This window comes from Heloderma suspectum, chromosome 1 (genome assembly GCF_057233095.1).
Source record: "Heloderma suspectum isolate Gila_16-S chromosome 1, 16-S_ref, whole genome shotgun sequence".
NCBI classification, from domain to species: Eukaryota; Metazoa; Chordata; class Lepidosauria; order Squamata; family Helodermatidae; genus Heloderma; species Heloderma suspectum.
In genome coordinates, this window is record NC_139458.1 from 440,826,985 (window position 1) to 440,851,328 (window position 24,344).

The 24,344-nt window shown below is 58.5% G+C and overlaps 1 protein-coding gene across 3 annotated transcripts; it reads right to left on the reverse strand.

Annotated features, from left to right (window-relative positions):
• Positions 1 to 1,959: 1,959 nt before the first annotated feature.
• Positions 1,960 to 19,103, reverse strand: SLC5A6 (solute carrier family 5 member 6). 3 transcript variants are annotated; one of them, XM_084829563.1, is made up of 15 exons: positions 18,676 to 19,103; positions 15,764 to 15,829; positions 14,853 to 14,904; positions 14,520 to 14,587; positions 14,137 to 14,291; positions 13,874 to 14,014; positions 13,567 to 13,696; positions 13,074 to 13,162; positions 12,853 to 12,965; positions 12,684 to 12,751; positions 7,750 to 7,836; positions 7,189 to 7,361; positions 4,719 to 4,822; positions 4,068 to 4,189; positions 1,960 to 2,934 (listed from the first exon to the last, which is right to left on the reverse strand). In XM_084829563.1, the coding sequence occupies exons 1-15, from the start codon at positions 19,012 to 19,014 to the stop codon at positions 2,758 to 2,760; spliced, it is 1,884 nt and encodes a 627-aa protein (XP_084685689.1). In that variant the 5' UTR covers positions 19,015 to 19,103; the 3' UTR covers positions 1,960 to 2,757. The 3 variants fall into 3 exon arrangements, with proteins under 3 accessions (XP_084685689.1, XP_084685688.1, XP_084685690.1); XM_084829562.1 differs by having other exon boundaries at positions 1,968 to 2,934; positions 13,074 to 13,324; XM_084829564.1 differs by lacking the exon at positions 7,750 to 7,836 and having other exon boundaries at positions 1,968 to 2,934.
• Positions 19,104 to 24,344: the final 5,241 nt, after the last annotated feature.

The window sequence follows — 24,344 nt, forward strand, 5'->3', positions numbered from 1 at the left end:
AACAACTTGAATGTTGGATTACTGCAACGCATTGCCCATGGGGCGGCCTTTGGAAACTGGTGCTTTAGTTAGGCCAGAATACAGTGCCGAGATAGAATCATAGAATAGCAGGGTTGGAAGGGGCCTACAAGGCCATCGAGTCCAACCCCCTGCTCAGTGCAGGAATCCAAGTCAGAGCGTCCCTGACAGGTGGCTGTCCAGCCTCGTCTTGATGCCTCCAGTGTGGGAGAGCCCACTGCCTCCCTAGGGAACTGGTTCCATTGCTCTGACAGTCAGGAAGCCTTTGGGTCACTCGTTGCTGCACCTCCTCTGGCTCCACAATAGCCTTTTTTAGATGTGGCAACCAGAACTGTACTTTGGGTTGTATCGAATGGTGGTTTTACTTAAGAGTAGACCCATTGAAATGAATGGGGCTCACATTAGTCTAACATTGGATACAACCCAGTATTCCAAGTGTGGTTTGCATTGTATAAGGGCAGTATCATATCGGCAGTTGTATTCTCAGTTCCCTTCCTAATTATGCCTAACATGGAATTTGCCCTTTTCACAGCAGCTGCGCTCTGGGCTGACATCTTCATCGAGCTGCCCACCACAGCCCCAAGATCTCTTCCTTGGTCAGTCACCACTAGCTCAGCTCCCATCAGGCTGTGCTTGAAGTTGGGGTTTCTTGCCCCAACGCACTTTGCACTTGCTTACTTTGAACTGCATTTGCCATTTTGATGCCCGTTCTCCCAGTCTGGAGAGAACTTTTTGGAGCTCCTTGTGATCCCTTTTTTGTTTTAACCAGCCTAAATTTGGTGTCACAAGCAAACATGGCCACCTCACCCCAACTCCAGATCATCCATGCCCGAACTGCTTGTCCCCTATTGGTGACAGCAGGGGTTGGCAAGCAGGTGCCCCTGGTTTGGGGGTGGTTTGCTTTTTTGAGCTCGCTTCTGCCCTTGCGTGCCACACCACGGTCTCCTGGAACACAGAGTGTCCCTCGGAAGCACTCTGGTGCGCCAGCTGGACAGCAGAAGGGCACAGAGAGCCGTGCCCCGCTCACGGTTGTGCCGTACGCGTGGCGCACCTCCCCTCAGGTGACGCATCGGCGCCGAGCAGCTGCTGGAGGTGCCCTAGCACCTTCCCACGCTGGCTGGTGCCCTAGGGTCAAAGGCCGGGGGGGGGGGGGAGCTGCCTGCTCACTGCCTCACAACTATTTTATTGCATTGCAAATGGTGTTGGGGCCCCTTTTTCTGTGTGGCTACCTGGAGCAATACTTAGTCGAATGAATTCTTGGCTGGTGCTGTTAGGGGGATGGGCAAAACAGGATGTGGAGCATGCCTGAAAGCGTGCCGAGGAGGAGCTGTGGGGCCACAAGGAGCAGGGATTGCTGGAGGGGGGTGGGGGCACAGCTGTATCTCAGCAGAGCACTCATTTCTTCACCAGCCCCCTCCCTATGCATAGAATCATAGAATAGTAGGGCTGGAAGGGGCCTACAAGGCCATCAAGTCCAACCCCCTGCTCAGTGCAGGAATCCAAGTCAGAGCATCCCTGACAGGTGCACCCTTCACCATGTGCAGGATCTCTTAGGTGGGGACACCAGGAACCCACCAACCAGAGTTCCACAGAGTTGAAACAAGGATCACAACCCTGCTTGGCCCTCCAAAAGCACGGTACAGTCGTGACAGCTGCAGATCAGCCCCACTGTTGAAGCTGCCCCGCCCCACCCCACGGGTGCCTCACAGACCCCTCTGTGGGCAGGACGGGAAAGAGGTGATGTGCTCGGAGGACGGGAGTCCAAGGACAGCCCTGCCTGCGGCCTGCTTTGTGCTTGGAGCTCTCGCCTCCCTCCCAAGGCCACCGGAGGATTCTGTGAGGGAGGAGTGGCCGCCTGGCTGGGGAGCCCAGGGACAAGTGAGGTGGTGGCAGGGCAGGGCAGGGCGGAAGCGGGGTTGCCCCAGCCACCAGGCACAGAATAACAAGCGCCCACAAGTAACTTCTTTTTTTACTAACAGCAGTCATTGCTGAGCATCAGAAAGACAAGGACCAGGAAAATAGAGAGCTTCTCGCAGACATGAAATGCAGAGTACAAAAACAGAGATGACAAGGGGAAAGGGGTGACATTTGGCTTGGCCCCCAAACCAGCTCCCCCCAAGACAAGGCCTTGGGGGGGAAGAGGAGTTGCCACCTGGGAAGCAGGAATGTCGCAGGGCTTTGGAACGAGCAGCCCTGGCCGCCCTCTGCGCAGCGCCTCCTGGCGCGAGGAGGCCCTGCAGGGGACCCTGTGTGCAGAAGGGAGGAGGGTGGGAGGGCCACGGCAGCCGGGTGCCCCTGCTGCACCATCCAGTGGCCTCTTTGGCCAGGCCCGCCCTGCAGCTAGGCCAGGTAGGCTGAAGAGATCTGACCGCAGGGGCGAGGAGTGGGGAAGGAGGGAGGCGGCGCTAGGAGGCCATGGAAATCCCTGCCAGGGCCTTGTGTGCTTGGTGCCGGGGGGCTAAGGCCCCTGCCCGCCCTCCCCTGGAGGCTGGCGCATTCACAATGCGATCAGAGGAGCAGTGCTGAGCGCTGGAAAGGGGTGCTCCACAGGCAGGCTGGCTGGCGTGTGAGGCCTGGCCCGGCCTGCTCTGGTGCTGCTGGCAGGAGCTCCTCTGGGGCCCAGCACATGATGGGCCAGACCTGACACGGGTGCGGGAGAGCTCCTCGCACAGGGACAGCCGGGACTGCTCTCCTAGCCCGAAGGGAGCCCAGGGCCGGCCAGCCTGCCAGTGCTGCCGTTCAGAGAGCTGTCTCCCGCAGGACGTGAGTGGGGGCTCCCTCGGCCTGGGCAAACCCCTCACCCTGCCCCACGCTCTCGGCGTCGCCCCCTGGGGGCAGGCCCTCCGGGAGTCCGTTCAGCATCCCATTGCTGGTTTTCTCCATGGCCGGAGAGGCTGGCCCGGAGCAGCTTCCGTCCTAGGGAGACAGAGAACGCCAGTCAGCCTCCGACCATCCCCAGCTCTCCCGGAACACTGCTCTTGCTGCAGCAGCATCACAGCCTCCCCTCCCCAGCACCACACACACGGCCCCCTGGCCCCTCTACTCTGCCTGCCCCATCCCCGAGCTCAACATGGCACAGCGTTCCAGGCCCCCCCACCCCCCAGTCCTGCAGCTCCAGGCCGCCTCCCCGCGTTGCGCAGGATTGGCCGAACTCAAGCGCGCACCTCCCTCGCACAGCCACGATCGCAAAGCCTTGGTCAGAACGCCACCCAGGGCTCGTGCGAGTGGCGGCCTGCCAGGCACTGCAGAGCACCAGCGCGACAGCACAGGCCCGCCCCAGGGGGCTTGCAGGGGTCTACACGGAAGGGGCAAGCCAGGAACTGACACGCAAGCTGTGTGGTGAGGAGGCAGCGCGGGGTCCCAGGCCAGGGAAGGTTTGCTGGAGGGCGGCTTTAGGGAGAAAGGGAGCGCTCAAGGAGCGGTGGGGCAGGGGCCTGGCTCTGCAGCCGGGGGGCAGTGGAGGAGAAGGCAACACAAGGGCCGGGGAAGGAGGGTGATGCGGGGTGCCTGCGCTGAGCGGGGTGGCGGAAGCAACGTGGGTGGGAAAGTGAAGGAGAAGGTTGTCCGAGCACAGCCAGGGTTCACGGTGGGCAGAACCCGCCTGCTCTGTAAACCTGTCCTGGAAGAAGGGGGTGGCCGCACCTCCGGCCCAGGCCCCTCATACCTGCGCTTAGGCATGTCAGCCGGGAGCACCACCAGCCATGATGGAGCAGTGGGGGAGGGCGGGCCCATGGCAGAGGGCAGGCAAGGCAGAGATCTGGCACTCTGGGGCAGGCCCTTGGGCCCCCAATGACAGAACAGGGGCTAGGAATGTGAAGCCGACACAGCGCATGGCAGGGAAGGTGCGAGCAGGCTCTTCTGTGCTGTGGGGGGGTTTGGGCGCCGGCACCTCTGAGCACCGAATGGAACATGCAGCCCATGGAGGGGGCAGCGTGGCGGGAGAGTGTGCCCTCCCCAACTCTCGCGCCATAGTGTGCTTCTTTTCGGGGCTGCAAAGAACAGGGAGGTCATATCAGGGCTCTACCACCCCTAGAGCCCCCCCCACTTACCTCTGCAGGGTCACGGACCCCACAGCGCAGCTTGGCACGGTACCGCGCAGGCAAGCAGCAGAGTAGGCGTGGCAGCACTGGGAAGATGGTGTGGGGGTTCACATCCTCCCCACGCGTGGGGCCTGTGGCGGACAGAAGGGGGCATCACTGGAGGGAGGAGCCCTGCAGAGCCACACACCCCCTCATGCAAGCCCTGGGCTGGAGGGGGGGGGCACCACCCCGAGCCTCACGCCACCCACAGGGAGGCATGGAGCTGCCCCCCACCGCTGCAAGGGCCAGGGGGAAGGCCCTCTCCCAAGGCAAATCGAAGGGGGGGAAGGAAGGCTGGCTGGAGACCGCCCCCCTCGCCATGGTACTCCAAGCTTTTGCCTCCCCCCACCCCCTGCCGCCGTTATTTTCTTCCCTGCCTTTCTATAAACTATTGTGGCAGCTTACAACAGGAATGCCACAGGCCGTGGTTGCCACGTTCCACCGAAGGAGGGTGTGCTGAGAGGTGGTGGTGCCAGGAGCAACAGCAGCTTCCTCTGGCTGCCCCAGTCTCCCAAGCCCCATCCGCACTGTCCCACGTGCAGAACATGCGTGCGGCACATGCGGAGCCGGGCAGCCTTCAGCGGCCCAGCCCCACATCCCCCCCCCAATCACCCCACGTACCAGTGAGGAAGCTGACCAGCAGCCCCACAACTATGACGGTGGTGGAGTTGTGTGCACTGTACCACATGTACGACAGGTTGTAGAACTTCCGCAGCCCCGTGAGCCTGGAGGGAGCACCAGGTGACAGTCAGAGCAGCCCCCTTCCCGTCCCCGCCGCCATTGGAACGAGGCTGAGCCCCAGACCGCGGTCCTCTTCCACCAGAAGGACCCCCCAGCTCCTGCGGGCCTGAGGGCGCTTGCTGCACTGTCTGGGGGGCCCTCAGTTCCTCCTCCTCTCTCGCACACCGGCTTTCAGGGAAGAGGAGCAGAGCTCTCCGTCTTGTTTCAGAGATCTCCTCTGGAAAGGGGCTCCAGCATCCGCCCCCCTCCCCAACCCACACAGGGCTCATGGGGGAGGGCATCCGCTCCACTCCCACTAACTATAAGAGCAGAGAGACCAAAGCACAAATTGCCATTTATGTGGCACACTGAGTCATGTAAATGCTAAGGACCGGTGGAGGGGTTGGGCATTGGAGACACCGTACTGTGGTGGTTCCAGTCCTTCCTCTCCAGCAGGTACCAGAGGGTAGCACTGGGAGAGGAGGTTTCGGACCCGTGGCCGCTCACTTGTGGGGTGCCACAGGGTTCCATCCTCTCCCTGATGCTATTTAACATCTATGTGAAGCCGCTGGGGGCTATCATCAGCAGGTTTGGGGGGCAGTGTCATCAATATGCGGATGACACGCAGCTCTACCTCTCATTCAAATCCTCACCAAGGTTGGCCGTAGAATCCCTGTCCAAGTGTCTGGAGACGGTGAGTGGCTGGATGGGGAGGAATAGGCTGAAGCTGAACCCTGACAAGACCGAGGTACTTTTGGTGGGAGACAAGAGGAGGCTGGGGGATGTTGACCTGGTGTTGAATGGGGTACGGCTACCCTTGAAAGACCAGGTCCGCAGCCCAGGGGTCATTTTAGACTCCCAGCTGTCCGTGGAGGCTCAGGGGTCAGCTGTGAGCCGGACAGCACTGTACCAACTCCATCTGATATGGCGGCTGCGCCCCTTCCTTCCTGACCACCTGCTCCCATCAGTAGTACATGCCCTGGTCTCCTCTCGTTTAGACTACTGTAATGCACTCTACATGGGGTTACCCTTGAAGACGGTTCGGAAGCTGAGGCTGGTGCAGAACATGGCGGCTCGCCTGATTAAAGGCAGCCGCCGGCGAGATCACATCACTCCAGTGCTGAAGGAGTTGCACTGGCTACCAGTTGTTTTCCGGGCCAAATTCAAGGTGCTGGTTTTGACCTTTAAAACCCCATATGGTTCCAGCCAGCCTATCTCAAGAAGCGCCTCCAGCAGCACCAGACAGGCCGCTTAACAAGATCAGCCTCGGATGGCCTTCTCTCTGTCCCATCAGCCAGGACAGCTAGACTGGGAGAGGGCCTTCTCTGTGGTGGCCACCACTCTGTGGAACTCCCTCCCTAGGGAACTCTGCCATGCCCCCTCTTTAATTAGCTTCTGTCGCGCATTAAAAATGTGATTGTTCAGGCAGGCATTTGGGGTGGGTTAGGGTATTTTTAGAAATATGGTGTTTTTACTGTAGAATTTTATTGTTTTAGACTATTTTTATTGTTGTGCATTGCCCAGAGTGGCTGGGTGACTGGCCAGATGGGCGATTAATAAATTTAATAAACAAACAAACAAATAAATACGGTGCTCCAACACGGAACAGAGAGAGAAAAATCAGGAGAAGGGAACTGATGTGGGAAACGGGACACATATAGCTGGAGAACAGATGGGGAACACTGGTTTCCAAATATATGGAGCATCTCGCAGGGGAGGCGGAACTCTATGCTGAGTGAGAACAGCACACCACAGTCCACACTGGGCATTTAGGCTCAGGGCTAGTCTGCCTGCACAAGCAACCTAAGTGGTCACCTGGGGGGGAGATACTTGCGGGGGGGGGGGCAGTCCAAAGCCGAAGGGGGGCATCCTAGGATCCTCAGCTGTGTATGGTGCATCTGCTTAGTGCTGGCAAACATCTTGCACTGGTCAGATTCAGGTTGAACAGACATGGCAAAGACCATCTGCACTGTGCAGTGGAAAAAGTGGCCCCTGGAGGGGGCGGTGGGGGGAGACTTGACAGGCACCTGGAGGAACTAAAGCTCCTTGTGCCTCCTGGAAGCTACAGAGCCTTGGGGCAGAACTACCTACTGGATCCTGTCCAGGCTGGGTCCACGAGGAAGATTAGGAAAGAAGGTGCAGTTTCGGAGAACAAGGCCCCTGCCTGCCCCAGCCACATCCTCGAGTCTGGGCTCCCCTCATAAAGCAGTGCAGAATTTTGCAAGGAGCGGTCTGTGAATTTCAGAGCCACACCATCCCTGGATAGGGATCACCTGCAGGCTTGGGCTTCTTCGTGGGCTACGTTGTGCACCCCACCCCGCCGCACCCGCCCAGAAGCTGCTGGGACTAGATGCTCCTCTCTTGCCATCACCTCTCTGGGGCTGTTGTGGAGGTCAGCAGCGTTGTCATGATGGCGGTAGTCAGGTTCCCATCAAGTGGGGGGATGCTGGGCACGGGCGGGATGGTCTGCAGGTTGGCAACCATGCTTCCAATCCCCACCCAAAATGCCATGGCCAGTCCAGCAACCAACCCAGCGACAGCACCCTGAGGAGGAAGAGGAGGAAGAGAGCGTGAGGGGTTCCTCCGGAGGCAGAGAGAGCCACGTCCCCTCAGTGGTTGGAAGAAACACACGCTGAGGGGAGAGGCCGCACTCTCTAAAGCACCCGCCCCCCAGGCACAGGTACCCACATCCCAGCACTGCTGTAAGCTGCTCCCACGGCAACCATGCCTGCGCTTCTGAGGGGAAAGCGGGACGTCTGCCCTCGGCACTCCAGCCCAGCCCCAGCCCTTGGTCCCAAGAAGCCCCCCGCCCCTGTCCTCCCCAGGGCCACAGCCCCGTGGGGGCGGGGGCCTTGACGCGCCCCTAAAAATCTGGGGCAATGAGGGGATGCAGGGGGAGGACGGAGCAGGCCCCTTAGGCCACAACACTCACCACAGAGTTGGCACAAGGGAAGAACATGCCCAGGCAGAAGAGTCCCAGCAGCGGTCCTCCCACCATGCCGAAGATGCTGATGGCAGCCTAAGGGGAAGGGGCGACGGGGCATGACTGTGGGGCTTCTCCCTCACTCACTGCGGCTCAATCTTTCCAGGCGCATGAGGCAGGCGAGGTGCTGGGCAGAAGTGAGAGCAGGTCACCTGGCCCAAGATTACCGGGGGCCAGCCGGGAGTCTCCTCCCAATCCAAGCAAAAGCTTCCGGCGAGGGATTTTCCTCAGGACTGAAGCAGGCGAGGAGAAAGGATTCCTGCATTGAGCAGCGGGTTGGACTCGATGGCCTTGTAGGCCCCTTCCAACCCTATTACTATTCTATTCTATTCTATTCTATTCTAAAAAAGGAAATTTTAAAGGCACAATTACAAACAATTCCAACAAGAAAAAAGGCAGAAGACAACAGAAGACGCCAATGTGGCTTCAAAAAAAGCTTGGGGATGACCTGAAAACAAAAAAGGGCACATATAGGAAGTGGAAGGAAGGCCAAGCAACAAAGGAAGAGTACAGGCAGGTAGCACAGAATTGCAGGGATGGCGTCAGGAAGGCTACAGCTGAGAATGAGCTGAGGTTAGCGAGGGATGCTAAGAGCAACAAAAAGGCTTTCTTCAGATACGTGCAGAGTAAAAGGCAGAGGAAAGAAAACGTGGTTCAGCTATTAAATACGGATGGCAAAAGGATAACAGATGACAAAGAAAAGGCAGAGGTGCTCAATTCCTACTTTGGCTCAGTCTTCTCCCAAAAGAGGGTCTATGACCCCCCTGGCAAAGGCGAAGTACAGGCTGAAGGGGCAGGATTGCAGCTTGAGATCGACAGGCATATGGCCAAGGAACACCTCATTACTTCGAATGAGTTCAAATCTCCAGGGCTAGATGAACTACTTCCCAGGGTAATAAAGGAGCTGGCAGAAGAACTCTCAGAACCACTGTCTATTATCTCAGAGAAATCATGGAGGACGGGCGAAGTGCCAGATGACTGGAAGAGGGCTAATGTTGTCCCTATCTTCAAAAAGGAGGAACCTGGGAACTACAGACCAGTCAGTCTGACATCAATCCCTGGGAAAATTCTGGAGCACATGATAAAGCAATCCATCTGGAAGCACCTTGAAAACAATGCCATGATTACTCGAAGCCAACATGGATTTGTCAAGAACAAATCCTGCCAGATGAATCTGATCTCAGCATAGTAAGAAGCAGAGACATCACCTTGCCGACAAAGGTCCATCTAATCAAAGCTATGGTTTTCCCAGTAGCAACATATGGCTGTGAGAGCTGGACTATAAGGAAGGCTGAGCGCCGAAGAATTGATGCTTTCGAACTGTGGTGCTGGAGAAGACTCTTACGAGTCCCCTGGACTGCAAGGAGGTCAAATCAGTCCATCCTAAAGGAAATCAACCCTGAGTGCTCATTGGAAGGACAGATGCTGAAGCTCAAATATTTTGGCCACCTAATGCGAAGAGAAAACTCCCTGGAAAAGACCCTGATGCTGGGAAAGATTGAAGGCAAAAGGAGAAGGGGACGGCAGAGGATGAGATGGCTAGATTGCATCACCGATGCAATGAATATGGACTTAAGCACACTCCGGGAGAGAGCGGAGGACAGGAAGGCCTGGCGTGCTATGGTCCATGGGGCCACGAAGAGTCGGACACGACTGAACAACTGAACAACAACAAAAAACCTCCCTTGTGGACTCTGGGAATGCTGCAGACATACCTTGACTTCAGCAAAGCTTTCGACGAAGTGCCCCAGGATATCCTGATGAGCAAACTAGCTCAAAGTGCGCTCGATGAAACAACGATCCGGTGGATCCACAGTTGGCTACAGAATCGGACTCAAAGAGTGCTTATCAATGGGACCTTCTCCAACTGGGGAGAGGTAACGAGTGGGGTACCGCAGGGGTCAGGGCTGGGCCAAGTGCTCTTCAACATTTTTATGAATGACCTGGAGGAGGAGGTGCAGGGAATGCTGATCAAATTTGCAGATGACACAAAATTGGGCGGGATAGCTAATACTTTGGAAGACAGAAACCAAATTCAAAGTGATCTTGATAGGCTGGAGTGCTGGGCAGAAAACAACAGAATGAGATTTAATAGGGATAAATGCCAAGTTCTGCACCTAGAAAAAAGAAACCAAATGCACAGTTACAAGATGGGGGATACTTGGCTCAAACATAGTACAAGCGAGAAGGATCTTGGCATTGTTGTCGATCACAAGCTGAATATGAGCCAACAATGTGATGTGGCTGCAAAAATGGCAAATGCCATTTTGGGCTGCATTAATAGCAAAGCTTTCAAATCCCGGGAAGTACTAGTTCCCCTCTACTCAGCACTGGGTAGGCCTCATCTGGAGTACTGTGTCCAGTTCTGGGCACCACACTTTAAGAAGGATGCAGAGAGGGTTCTTGGGCTCCAAGATCACCGCAGACGGTGACTGTAGCCATGAAATTAAAAGACGCTTGCTCCTTGGGAGGAAAGCTATGGCCAACCTAGACAGCCTAGTAAGAAGCAGAGACATCACCTTGCCGACAAAGGTCCGTCTAATCAAAGCTATGGTTTTCCCAGTAGTAATGTATGGCTGTGAGAGCTGGACGATAAGGAAGGCTGAGCGCCGAAGAATTGATGCTTTCGAACTGTGGTGCTGGAGAAGACTCTTACGAGTCCCCTGGACTTCAAGGAAGTCAAATCAGTCCATCCTAAAGGAAATCAACCCTGAGTGCTCATTGGAAGGACAGATAATGAAGCTGAAGCTCCAATATTTTGGCCACCTAATGCGAAGAGAAAACTCCCTGGAAAAGACCCTGATGCTGGGAAAGACTGAAGGCAAAAGGAGAAGGGGACGGCAGAGGATGAGATGGCTAGATAGCATCACGGATGCAATTAATATGAACTTGAGCACGCTCCGGGAGAGAGCGCAGGACAGGAAGGCCTGGCGTGCTATGGTCCATGGGGTCACGAAGAGTCGGACACGACTGCACGACTGAACAACAACAACAACAGAGAGGGTTTGGAGGAGGGCAACGAAGATGTTCAGGGGACTGGAAACAAAGCCCTATGAAGAGAGACTGAAAGAACTGGGCATATTTAGCCTTGAAAAGAGAAGACTGAGGGGAGATAGGATAGCACTCTTCAAGTACTTGAAAGGTTGTCCCAGAGAGGAAGGCCAGGATTTCTTCTCGATTCCAGAGTGCAGGACACAGAATAATGGGCTCAAGTGACAGGAAGCCAGATTCCGGCTGAACATCAGGAGAAACTTCCTGACTGTTAGAGCAATACAACAATGGAACCCATGACCTAGGGAGGCGGTGGGCTCTCCCATACTGGAGGCCTTCAAGAAGAGGCTGGACAGCCATCTGCAAGGGATGCTCTGACTTGGATGCCTGCGTTGAGCAGGCGGCTGGACCGGACGGTCTTATAAGCCCCTTCCAACCCTAATATTCTATGATTCTAAGGGTTGAATTCCCCCTCTCCATCTCCTGTGAGCCCTATAATTATCACCCCCACTGATGCTCTTTCCCTTTAAATAAAGGCACATCTAATACCACGGCCCAAAATTACTACTACCGTAGTCACCATCATCCAACTGAAAATATCTTCGTTGAGTAACAAGTTTATTGTTGTACTGAAAATGAATTAAATCTGCACATGAATATAAAATACTTCTGAAGGAGGAAAAAAAAACATTCTCCTTGTTTTTCGGCAATCGTAGACAGGGCCCCTGCTGTTGTGGGAGATACAGGAAAGCCTCTTCCGAGATGGAACCTGCCACCGGCAGTTTGCAATTAAAAGAAAGTTATGCCTGATGAATCAGACTAACCTTTTTAATGAAACTAAAGGCTGTTAGTCATCTACTCTAATCAACTGAATATAAGCTGCAGCCCTAATCACATCACCATTTGAAAAGGGAGAGGGAGGGTCAGGACAGAAAAAACTCTGCCGTCTGCTGGGAAGGCCACAGAATTATGTATTTATAATACACTCAGAAAGCTCTCAGAAATGGAAGCAGGGAGTGAAAATGGGCCAGCTGGTCCCTGGCTCAGCCCCTGGTCTCTTGCCCTGGCCCAGAACTGGGGGGGGGGGGACAAGTGCAGACGCTGAGCCAGCAAGAAGAGACACAAGCAACAGAAGGGGGAGGGTGGCGGCCAGGATGGGGAAGCACATGGCATGAAAGCAGGAGAAGGAGGGTGAGGGACCAGGAGGCGACTTTGTTGGCAAGGTAAGGAAAACCAATGGGCCAGAAGAGATCAAGGAGGGTGACATGAAGAAGAAAAACCAAGGAGGCAAAGAAGTGCTGCAGACAGAAGCCCCTGCTCCTTTTCAGGGACCTCCACAACTGCAGGCGGAGGGATGGGTAGTGTGGGGTTGCGCCCCAAGAAAGTGCCCTTGAGGATGAGATGGGGGATGATTTTCTCATGCTCAGCGGCTGACGAGCCCCACCCCAACAAGGCCAGAAGGGACTGCCCCTCTCAAGGATGCCGCCCTTTGGGCATCGCGCTGCAGCATGCGTGCAGCTGGCTCTCTGCTCCGCAGGCTGGGCTCTTGCCACACGCCGAAGGCCTTGGAGGACTAAGACAGTGGGTCAGACATGGGAGAGAGGAGAGTGCTGGGGTTTGGTGGGGGTCCTGGACCAGGGGGCTCCTGGGTCTTCCCAGCCCACATTCCATGACTCTCATGGGTTGAATGCCCTCCCATGGCCACTAGAACCAGCCATGGGCTGGACTCATTGGCCACTAACAGCAAGATGTGGGGAAGCAAGAGAAACAAAGTGGTGTGGGGAGCAGGGTAGGGGGCTGCCCAGAGGCTAAGCACACAGGACAGGAATGAGGCGGTGTTTGGACACCCAGAGGTGCCTGCCTGCCCCTTCACGGCCATGCTGCGCCCTCACCTGCAGCACGGAGCCCATCATAGAGGAGAGGTATGCCATGCCCAGGCAGAGGAGTCCGTAGCCCAGAGCTGGGGAGAGAAGGGGGCCTGGGATCAGTGTCCCTGTTCTGGGGCTGCATCTGCCCCCATTTCTCCCCCACTTCCTCCAGCCCCACAGAAATGCACCTCACCCAGCAACTTGGAGTAGAGCGTGGCACGTCCCTCGGGAATGCTGGCCACATATGGGCGGATCAGGTCCTCCATGGTCACTGTTGCCAAGGAGTTGAAGGCTGAGGAGATGGTGCTGCCGGGAGAGAGAGAATGGGTGTGTGTGTGTGTGTGTGTGGCAGAGTGAGGCCAGGATGTCCCCCAAGATGGCACCTTGCCCTGGGGCCAATGAGAAGAGACTCACCTCAGGGAGCCGCTGAAGAGGCAAGCCACAAAGAGGCCGGGGAGGCCGGGCACTTCCTGCAGCACATCCATCACGAAGTAGAGGACCAACTGCAAAGCGGAGGGCATGGGGTGAGAAGGAGCGGGGGGGCACGCACAATCAGTGCTGCGAGTCAGATGGGTCGAAATGGCACCACGGTTGGCGTGGATCCAGAACAGCCAGGCGAAGAGCATCCGGGGCACGCAGGACAAAAATCCGCAGCAAAACAGTGGCTGTCGGCGGCATCATCAGCATCAGCTTCTGGAGGGAACACCCCCTCCCTCCCCCTGCAAGGACTCCAGCCACACCTGGGAGCTTCTACCGAGGGAGACTCTGCCGCCGGCCTCTCAGCCTGTGAGGGTGCGGGCCGGGGGGGGGGGGGAGGAAAGAGGCCCTTGGCGCCAGAGGGCCGTGGCGCGCAGTCGAGGCCCGTCTCAGCCCCAGGTGTGGTGCGGGCCGCGAGAACCTGACCCACCTGATCGGGTGAGGCGGCGCTCTGCTCCTGGGACAGCCGATGCTCCTGGTAGTAGGCAAACATAACCAGGCCGGTGAGGCAACTGAGGCACAGCACGATTTGCTGGCAGGGGAACACGGCGTAGCAGGAGCTGGGGGGGCAAGGCAGGGGCCCGCTGGAGCAGCCAGGCACGCAGCCCCCAGCTGCCCCCACGTCCTGCTTCCACCCTGGACTAAGGCACCAGGATGGCGGGGGCCACGTGGCGGTCCAGCGCGGTCCGGCGCGCACCACACACACGCAGGCCCCGCAGCTCGCCGCTCATACTCACAGCACCGCTTGGCGCTCCGAGCGGGAGCTCAGGTACCGCTGGACTTGCGCCTGGTTCACCCCATAGAGCGCGAGCATCATGAAGATGCCCCCGAAGGCCAGCGTCCAGAAGGTGTGCCGCTCATAAGGGTCCGGGTCCAGGCTGCAGAAGAGGGATGTCAGACGGCAAGAGCACATGCTCCCCATCCTCGAGGCCGCCTGGGCCGAGGGGCCCCACAGTGCACCTGGGGGGCAGAGATGGGGGGCCCGCCCAGCCACACTTACTCCATGCCTGACACTTTGCCCTGCTCAGCAGCCAACTGCCAGACGCGGCCCATGCCGCCCACCTTGACGGTGCCCACCACGATCACCGCCACCTGCCCTGCAAACATGACGAACGTCTGGAACACGTCTGTCCAGATCACAGCTTTGAGGCCGCCCTGCGAAGGGAAGGACGGGGGCCTGGTCAATGGGAGGGGGCAGAGCGGCTGGGGCAGGGCAGGGCAGGGCAGGGGGCCAGGCGAGAAGGGCGCCACTCTCCAGCACCCCTGGGGCAGGGAAACCAGCCCAGGGCCCCAGGAGGGTGGGGAGGAAAAGCACAGGCGCGCCTGGTGGGGAGGAGGCGGAGGGCTCAGGCGGCCCCCTCCGCGCGTGGGGTCAGCACTCACCAGGGTGGTGTAGAGGGTGCAGACCAGGCCGATGGTCAGCACTGAGACCCAGAGGTCAAAGTTGGTCACTGCAACCAAGAAAGGATCCTCAGGGAGGAGCCCGCTCGCAGAGCCCCTCCGCCCAGCAGGCGGCCGAGTGAGGCCCCTTCGGGGCCGCGGCGCCCGGCTTCCTCCACCCTGCTCCAGCCACTCCTGGGCAGCCGACGGGCCCCCCTTCCCACTCCCTGCTTGCGGTTTTAAAGGGCAGCTCTTCCTGCCCTCCCCTGCTTCCCACAGGGAAGGGGGGCGCCCCACTCCTCTCTCGGCCCCCCTAGGATCAGGCCCTTTGCTCACCTGCATTGAGAGCCAGCGCTGGGGCGTAGAGGACGACTCCCATGTACACCACCTGTGGGCAGGGGGCAGCGCTGTTGCTGGAGCACGCCTGGCCCTGCTCCCTCGGGCTGGAGGGAGCTGGGGGGGGCGGGCAGAGCCACGTCTGCTGGCTTCTCCCTGCCCTGCCCCCCTGCGTCCCACAGGCTCTTAAGGGGCCCTTTCCCCAAGGCCTCGAACCCCTGTGCCTCCTGCCAGATCTTCCCTGGGGACGGCGTTCCCAGCGGGCAACTGGAATTCTGCTGCTGCATGTTCATCCCACCCTACCCCCCCACCAAGAGATCAGGCGAGAGAGGGGGACTTGCTTGAGGCCATCCAGAGAGCTTTTTATTTATTTAAAACAACTTGGGGTGGGGGGGCTTTCTCAGCTTCATGGCTGAGCAAGGATTTGAACCTGGGCCTTCCCCCTGTCCTCCAGGCAGAAGGCAGAGGGAAGGTGAGCCTGTGGTGCTTCGGAAAGGCTGGCCAGGGGCCAGCGTACCCCCCCCCCCCCGAAGCAACAAAAACAGGTTGATGGCTGGCGCTGCGGCAACAGGAGGGAACTGCCCCTCCACTCCTGTGTTTCATCAGGCAGGACAAGATGAGCGGCACGGCCCTGCGAGGACGTGAGCTGCAAGCCGGAGCGCAGGAGAGGAAGACGAGTGAGAGGGGCAGGGGGGCTGCTGCGCTCCTGCCCTGCCAGTGGGCTTCCTGGCCGAGCCTCTGGTTGGCCACTGTGGGAGCAGGATGTGGGAGTGGAGAGGCCCCCTGGGGTCTGGCCAGCAGGAACCTTCCGGCACTCTTCGGCAAGGTGGCAAGGGACTTGGCGCAGGGCCTGAGAGCCAGGTCGCTCCCGTGGCCAGATCAAGAGCGACTGCAGTGCTTCCAGTACTCACCATCTGGAAGATGAAGGTGGCCGTTCCACAGATCCTCACCACCTTGTTGAAACGCAGCTCCAGGTACTGGGAGGACACAGAGGTGCAGTTAGGGAGAGCCAGTGGGAAGGCCACGGCCAGAGGAGGGCTGCCCGGCCAGGCCCCGTGCCCAGGGAGCCAGGGCAAGGCCACATCCAGGACCGGGCAGGGGCAGCGCCACGAGCCGGGCAGGCAGGCGGCAGCACCGGTGGGGCTGGAGAGTCCCCAAGGAGGGTGTGGCTGGGAGGGAAGTGGCGGACACCCTACCCCACAGCCCTGCCCCAGGCACCTCTCGATTCCCTTGCTGGCCCAGCAACTCGCAGCAGGCACGGGGAGAGATCCCCCCACGCAGGCCGAACCTGGAGCAAAGGGTGACACCCCCTGTATGCGCATGCAGGAGAGTCCCCCACCCCACGTGCACCCCACAAATTGCCTCCTACCCAACCGTCACGTACCTGGGCTTCCAAAAAGCTTCAGACCGAGCTACACAGTGCATGCGGGCAGGGCCGGCCCCACCACCGCGCGGGGTCAAGTGCCCGCATCCCGGGGCGGAGCGGGAAAGGCAGCGGATCGCGCCACCCTGCCCTGCCAGGGGCCGCCACTTCTTCCCATCGCGGGTGGCCAGGCCTTCAGCTGCTGCCCGCCCAGCCTTCCCGCTTGGCCAGCCGCTCCGTGTCTTGCTAGGGCGGCCAGCTGGCCCCTTGCTCCTGCCTGGTGCCCCAGCTGCCTGCAGGGATCCTCCGCCACCGCTAGAGGCTCCTGCTGGCAGGAGCAAATGACCAGCTGACCTGGCCGGCCAAGCGGGGGGGCATGCAGGTGCACGGGCTGGGCGGCAAGGGAAATGGGCGGGTGAGTGGGGCGCACTGCCACCACGAGACCTCAGGCCGGCCCTCCACGGGAGACATTCGACAGGCTCTCCTGCCGCCCCCCTGAAAACTAAAACAGAGCCGGGGGGGGGCTGCCAATGACTTTTGGGCAGGGGCCATTTCTACACACTCTTTCCCCAATCCTAATTCTCCCTCCCCCGGGGACCTGTACCCCTGCCCCCCAAAAGAGCAAGCAGCAGCCTAGTCCTCGAATGGATGGGTAACTGGATACAGAACTGGAGATGGCAGGAATAAACGGGCCATGGAGGGAAACATGCGGTGGCTCCCCTCCTCCAAGCCCTGTCTCGGCCCACTGCTATTTCATGGGAGAGCACGAGGGGCAGTGAGATCTCAGGGGAACAGCGGGGAGCTCCCTGAAATCGTCACTGCTCGGCCCAGAAGGCCAGAAATGCCAGGAAAGTGATGGAAAGCACCAAGGGCAACAGATATGGTTATAAATGTATGCCAAGAATTTTTATTTAGCATTTAGAATATTTTATGCATTCTGGTCACCTGACTTCTAAAGGAAGGGGGATAGTAGCAATTTGCATGATCTGTGGAAAGGAATCAATGTCCTTCTGAGGACAGATGAAAAGATCTGGGGCTTCTCGGCTCAGAAGAGACGACAGAGGAAGGGCCAGAAGACAGGTTTCAAAAAGGAGGCGTAGAGAAAGTGAAGAGCGAAATGCTTCACGCCCTGAACACAAGAAAGCTTGGGGAAGTGTTTTTGCACAGGACATGATGTTGTGCTAGCAACGTCTCCTGCCGTTCAGTTTCATGGGATGGCCCATGAAGTTCCACTATTATGACAGATGGGAAGAAAAGTCTTCTCCCCATCCACTTTCTCCACATCAGGCTTAAGTTTGTGCACCTGTATCACATCTCTCCTTACGCACTTTTTTCTAAGCTGCTCTGTAGACTCGTACGAGGGCAGGATGATCTTGGCTATTTTATGTTCACTCCAAACAACAATAAATGACCCATTTTATTTTTTATTCTTTTCCTAATGAAAATTCATCTTTTTCACTGCTACTGCACATTGGGTTCATATTTCATTGAGCTGTCCACCACAACCTCAAGATCTCTCTTTTAGTATGTCACCGCTGGCTCAGATCCCATCAGCATATATGTGTAGCTGGGATTTCTTGCCCCAACATGCATCGCTTTACACTTGCTTACATTGAACCACATTTGCCATTTTGATGCCCATTCTCCCAGTTTAGAGAGATCCTCGTGGAGCTCTTCACAATCCCTTTTTGTTTTATCCACTGTAAATAATTTGGTGTCATGTGCAAGCTTGGCCACTTCACTGCTCACTCCTAATTCCAGATCACTTATGGACAGGCTGAAAAGCTTTGGTCCTAATACAGATCCCTGTGGGACCCCGTTTACTTCCCTCCATTGGGAGAATTTACCATTCATTCCTACTCTCTGCTTTCTGTTCTTTAACCAGTTACCAATCTATAGGAGGACCCGTCCCCCGATTCCATGACTGCTAGGTTTGCTCGGGAGTCGTTGGTGAGGGACTCTGCCAAAAGCCTTTTGGAAGTCCGAGTACACAATGCCTGCCAGCTCACCCCTGTCTACATGTCTAGTGACGCGCTCGGAGGTTAGGCCTGAAAGTGCAGGGCTAGGGATGGGGGCGAACGCAGAGGGGAGCACAAGAGGCAATGCATCTGACATGGCTGAGTTGCAGGACTGGGGAGCCTGGGGCAGAGGGAAAGACTGAAAGGGGTTGGGGGGGAGAGGGGGGGACATGGGGCTGGCACTCTCCCATCCACTCCGTCGCCCCCCTCATTATGGCGACGCTTCCACACCACGCTCCCAAGGCTTGGTGGGCACTTCCCTCATAACCCGAAGGAGCGGCACTGAGAGCTCAGCCACAGAGACTGGGTGTCACCTTTGTGCTCTGCCTGCGGTGGAGGTCAGAAGGCACAGTGGACCGTGGCTCTGATTCAGCACAGGGCAATTCTGACGCCAGTCCTCACACCCCGTCCCACCTGTGCACCACCCAGCCCCGGCACTCACCTCATAGGTGCTGGTTAGGCGCAGGCGGTAGAAGACTGGGATGAAGACGTGAGCTGGGATGAGGAGCCCCAAGAAGTAGGAGCACCCAAGGAACCAGTACTCGGTCCCAAAGCGATAGATCTCGGAGGGGACACCCAGGATGGCCACAGCTGACTGGAAGGTGGCAAGCAGCGAGAGGGCCACAGGCAAGAAGGTCATGCTGCGATTGGCCAGCAGGAATTCCTGGGTAGTGCGCTGCTTCCCACCGCTCAGTGCATGGAACAGCCCGATGCCTGCCGAGAACACCAACAGCAGCACAAAAATGGCATAGTCTGCTGCGCCAAACTTTGTTGCCGGCATGGCGCAGCTGCAGCCACCAGCGCCACCTGGGACAGTGCCGGCTGCGTGGGGCTGTCGGGCAGTCCAGTGGCACCAGTCACCAGCTCTCGACCATCACTGGGGAAGTGCCCAGGACTGGCAGAGCAGCTCCACTGAGTCCCCCAGGGCACCAGGCTCCAATCACGCAGCCCACCCCTGCCAAGGCTGACACCAGCTCATCACCAGGGGCGACGCGTCCCAGAGGATGCAGAGGCTGCTGTGGCCACGGGGAGCCAACCTGGAAGAGAGGAGAAAAGGCGGAAGATGAGCAGGGGGCCGCAGCACACCCAAGGGGCGTGCCCTCCAGAGTCCAGCCAGGGCGTCAGCAGCCTTCCCTCAGCTGCCGCTAATCTCGGCGTCTCAAGGACTGGGCGCGAGCAAAGTCTTCTTGAGCTAGCAAGTGTCGGCGGGCCGCCAAGTGGGGTGAGAGCGGGCAGCCGGCTGTAACCCTCTCAGGCCCAGAGCCCTTTTGCCCGTCCACACAGAGACCCGCTCAGGCAGACACAGCAGGGACAGGTGGACTTTGCGAAGCCGCCCACACACCAGGAGGGCAGCCCTTCCCCGGCTGAAGCAGCGCCTGGCCAAAGCACACCGTCCGAGCGGCCAAGAGCAGCAGCTCCGCTCAGAGGGCTCAGCATGCAGTGCAGGCTTCCAGCCATGGCAACACCCTGTTCCCGGCAACCCATGCCAGGCCATGCCATGGAGCAGCCAGCCACGGGGATGATGAAGAGAGGCCTTGCTGGCACAACCTGTGGATGTTGTGGTCCACCTGTGTCTGGGCTGTGCCACTCCAGACTGCGTGGCATTGTATGTGTGGGGTGTGCTGCCTACTGGTTATAGCAAGCAGAGAAGGGCCAGGTCAGGATCCTTCCCGCTGCCCCACCCCCCAAATCCTTTCCATCTCTGTCTCTTACGCCTCATTCACACAAGCTGCAGACGAAGTGCTCATCTCATCTCCAGGAACTTAAGACCCTGCTGGATCAGACCGACGGCCTTTCTCCCAGCATTCCGTTCCCACAGTGGCCAACCTATGGGGAGCCCTCCCGGTCAGGCACGAGCGCAGCAGCGCCCTCCCGCACACTGCTGTCTCTGACACTGACGGCAACGCACAGCCATCAGGATGAGTGGCAGCCGCTGATAGTCTAATCGCTTCAGACTGCGCATGCGGAATGCGCCTGCCAGGGAGAGAGCTCAGCTAGAGCTGTATGTCCCTGACATGCTGATCTTCTATGTGCAGCAACTGGGATTGCTGGTTTGGAGGAGCGCTGACGCAGGGGAGCCCCACCTGCAGTCCGAGGCAGTGCAGCACAGGTCTGGGCAGACCAGCTGCTGAGTGCAAGCCTCGGAGGAAGAGGGGCGGGCCACACTGCAGGAGGGGCCGAGGGCCTGGCCAGGCCCTCCCGCCTGCCCTCACTCCGAGGGCGCACAGCCTCTGCGGGCAACACCACGGAGGTCGCCGCGCTTGGCCAGCTGGCTGTCCCTGCCCTCCCGGCACCGTAGGCCCACCGGGGGTTGTCCAGGGCAACCGGAACGTTCTCCTGGACAGGCAGTTGGTTTTCAGGCACGGTTCTGCTGAAGAGGCTCTGACCGAGACCAGTAGGCGGGGGCCAAGAGAAGGCTGAGCCTCTGGCAGCCCAGCCCGGCTGAGGCAGCTTGTGATGGGCCTGCAAGGCAGCCAGCACAGCCGGGCTGGCACATGGCGCCGCCTCTGCTGGCAGGCCGCACGGCCGAGTCTGGCACCCGCGAGAATGCCAGTTCTGGTGGCACGGGGCAGCTTCCCCAGCCGCAGCTCGGGACCCCGCCTCTGGAGGCCCCAGCGCCGGATGGGGGCGGGACAGGAGGACGGCGCCCTGGCTGTGGCTCCAGGACCAGACTTCTCGGCCACAAGCCGCCCCTCCTCACCGGTGGGGCTTCCGAGGGCTCCCATGCAAGAGCACCGAGGGGCTGCTGGGGCCACCAGGTGGCTCAGCCAGTTGGGGCAGGGACACCTCCTGCTCCAGCCTTTCCCTCAGGGAGAAGCTGGATGGGAGCCGCCCCCCCCCCCGGCAGCTGGAGGGAACGGGGGACGGAGCGACCTGCAGGGGAGAGCAGAGGGGAGGAACACAGACAGCAGTGCCGGGGTGGGGGGAAGACTTCACAGAAGGGAGTCCCCAGCCAGAGGGAAGGCGCAGAGGAGGGAGCCCTGGCCAGGCTGAGCCCGCAGAGTAACGTGGGGTTTGCGGCAGTGGGAGCAGCCTCCTTGCTCTGCATCTCAGCCCCAAATAGCTCCACATGGCTTTCCCCAACCTGGCACCCTCCAGATGTGGTCTGCTTTGTTGGCTATGCTGGCTGGGGATGATGGGAGTTGTAGTTCAACACATCTGGAGGGCATACACCTGGCTCAGCACATACCAGCTATCCTGACAGCCCGAGCACAAAGTGGGGTGGGGGGCTCACTGGAGAGAGTGGCCCCGGTGGCTCTCTGCCCCCTCCCCCATGAGAGATGGAGACAAGGGCAGCTGGAGGGGGGCAGGGAGAGGGGGGGCCTGTCCAGGCTGCCCTCTCTGGAACCCCCACAGAAGGCAAGTGAGGGTCCTTTGCATGACCTTGACGGAGCTTCCCGCTGAGAACGCTGGACCGGCAGCCATGGTCAAGCCAAGAACAGCACGGGCGGCCTTCAGCAAAGCTCATCTTCAGACAGATTGCATATTTTCGAACACGAACACCAAGGACAAAGCACAACAGCAGATTCAAGTCTTTGTTATTCCGCCCTCTTTGTACACCCACAGCTAGTTATGCTTAATATTTTTCAGTGGCCAAGAATATAAGAAAGCCAAGGCGGAGCAGAGCCTGCCATCTAAATGACATGAGGAACGGGAACGAGGAGAGCATCTCCTGCTTCATCTGCTAGCAATGGAGCACATTCTGAGCTAACCCACGATGCTCAGTGCCATAGGTCCAAGCTGTCCCAGAAATCTAGCCATTCAAGTGCGGCGCTGGAAATGAATGAGGGCTTGCAGAGTATACAGGGGAGCACGGCTATCTTGCAAAGCACTCGGCACTTGGAAAGTGTCCTCCATCATCAACCACATTGGCAGAGGGATTAAACGCCCAAGCAGAGAGTAAGGGGAGAGTGCAGTTAGTCCCCACCATTGCCTGTCTTCTGCTGATGCAGAGGAGCCAGCAGGTCTTGGTCCTGCAAGTAAAATGGGAGGGGGCACCATGAAGAAAATGGGCTTATCCTGAAGGGGAGGAGGGAGCCCCCGGGAAATACAGCCAGGAAGGCAGCAACGCCTGGCACCAGGGATATCCAGCAGTGCACAGCTTCTAGGATTAAGGCAGCAGCAAGGCAGGCGGGGCTTGTTCAGCCTGCCTGGCCCCAGCAGAAGAGGGGGGAGGTCGGCCTGTGGGCATGGGGTCCATGCAGGAGCCCAGGAGGGGGGAGCTTGCAACAGCGCCTTAGAGGAGTGCTCCTGCCTCTGGACAGCCTCCCTCCCCTTCCCCCTGCAGGCTTTCGCTTTGCAGAGGAAAAAGGGGGTGTTACAGCTGCTGTCCTGCCTGCTTAACATTCCAAGAGCAGCAGCATGTTGGGTTTGCCCAGTGCTTTGATTCCATCTTGGCCCCTCCATGGCCAGGGGAAAGTCATGATTACGCAGCAGGGCAAGCCCCTCTGGAGTGTGTGTGTGCGCGCGCATGCGTGCATATGCACACAGCAAGCTGTTCAACTGCCAGAGGCCGTCATCATTTTTCAAGTGCTGCAGCAGGATCCCGTCCCAGAAAGCTGCTCTTATCATAGAATCATAAAATAATAGGGTTGGAAGGGGTCTGCAAGACCCTCGAGCCCAACCCCCTGCTCAGTGCAGGAATCCAAGTCAGAGCATCCCCGACAGGTGGCTGCCCAGTCTTGTCTTGAGTGCCTCCAGTGTGGGAGAACCCACCGCCTCCCTAGCTCATTGGTTCCCTTGTCGCATTACTCTAACAGTCAGGACGTTTTTCCTGATGTTCCGCCGGAATCTGGCTTCCTGTCACTTGAGCCCATGATTCCGTGTCCTGCACTCTGGGATGATGGAGAAGAGATCCTGGCCTTCCTCTCTGTGACAACCTTCCAAGTACTTGAAGAGCGCTATCCTACCTCCCCTCAGTCTTCTCTTCTCAAGGCTAAACATGCCCAGTTCTTTCAGTCTCTCCTCACAGGGCTTTGTTTCCAGTCCCCTGATCATCTTTGTTGCCCTCCTCTGAACCCTCTCCAGTTTGTCTGCATCCTTCTTAAAGTGTGGTGCCCAGAACTGGACACGGTACTCCAGATGAGGCCTAACCAGTGCTGAGTAGAGGGGAACTAGTACTTCAGAAGCCCACAAGCCTGAACTATATTTCGCCTGCAATTCACCTATATGTTCTGAGCTGAAAAATTGCTTCTCCCCGCAGCACCTGCCTGCCCAGGATGACCTCACATGCTGCCCAGCTCAACTTCTCTGCACCTGAGGAAGACTGCTGGGAGGGGGCCCAGCAGATGCCCCAGGCTGCTCCCTGTCCTGGGCTCCGCCACTCTGCAAAGCGCTGACCTTCATCCAAGGACATCCAGGAAGCCTTTTAGCTTCACAGCCACAACCACCATGCAAGGCAGGTTCAGCTGGGGGGGGGGGGGTCTGTGGCCTAACTGGGAGCTTCACAGCAGAGTGAGGATTTCCCATACCTAAGCTGCCCCATGAGTGGTGGCCACGATCCCCTTTGCACTCACTTAATGTCCCAGTAAGACACCCCACAGGCTGGGATGCTCATGGGCCTAGGTCTCAGACCCCCAAGCAGCGCTCTGGCCAAGCCCAGGGCACCTGCCCCCCATTTCGGCCCTCTGGAAAAGCGCCAGCTCCTTGCAGCAGCCACAGTGCGCTCGCTGTGCCGAAAGAGAGGAGCGGCCAGCCGCAATGGCTGCCCTTGGAGCACAGGCAGGGAAGGGCACCTCTGGCCTTGGCAAGATGAGCTCACATGCCTGGTGGCCCAAGCAGAGTCTGGCCGAGTGCCAACTCGAGGTCCCAAGCAGGCAGCCCTGGGCGCCAAGCTCACGCCTGGGCCAGGCAGAGCAGACTGCTGGCCACCCGCCACCACCTCGGGGGAAGAGCCCTTGGCCGAGCGCTTTGCACCTGAACTGCAACACAGTGGCCTTCTGGCCAGCAGGGCCTGGGCGGGGGCCGGGAAGGAACTTGGCCTCAGGGGAAACGGTCCGGGCTGGGGCGGGAACGCCTGCTCTCCGCCCCACCCCTGAAGGGCAGCCGGATCAAGCTTGAATTCTTCTCGCCTCCGTCTGCACGTGGGTGCCAGTTCATAGCACGGCGGCC

Excerpts from the sequence above, each read along its gene's own strand:
- SLC5A6 (XM_084829562.1), bottom strand. The coding sequence starts at position 19,014 with ATGCCGGCAACAAAGTTTGGCGCAGCAGACTATGCCATTTTTGTGCTG. Across the intron at positions 12,752-12,852 it reads GCTCTACTCCAAGTTGCTGG|CTCTGGGCTACGGACTCCTC; the intron begins GTGAGGTGCATT and ends TTCTCTCCCCAG. Across the intron at positions 4,190-4,718 it reads GCTGGTCAGCTTCCTCACTG|GCCCCACGCGTGGGGAGGAT; the intron begins GTACGTGGGGTG and ends TGTCCGCCACAG.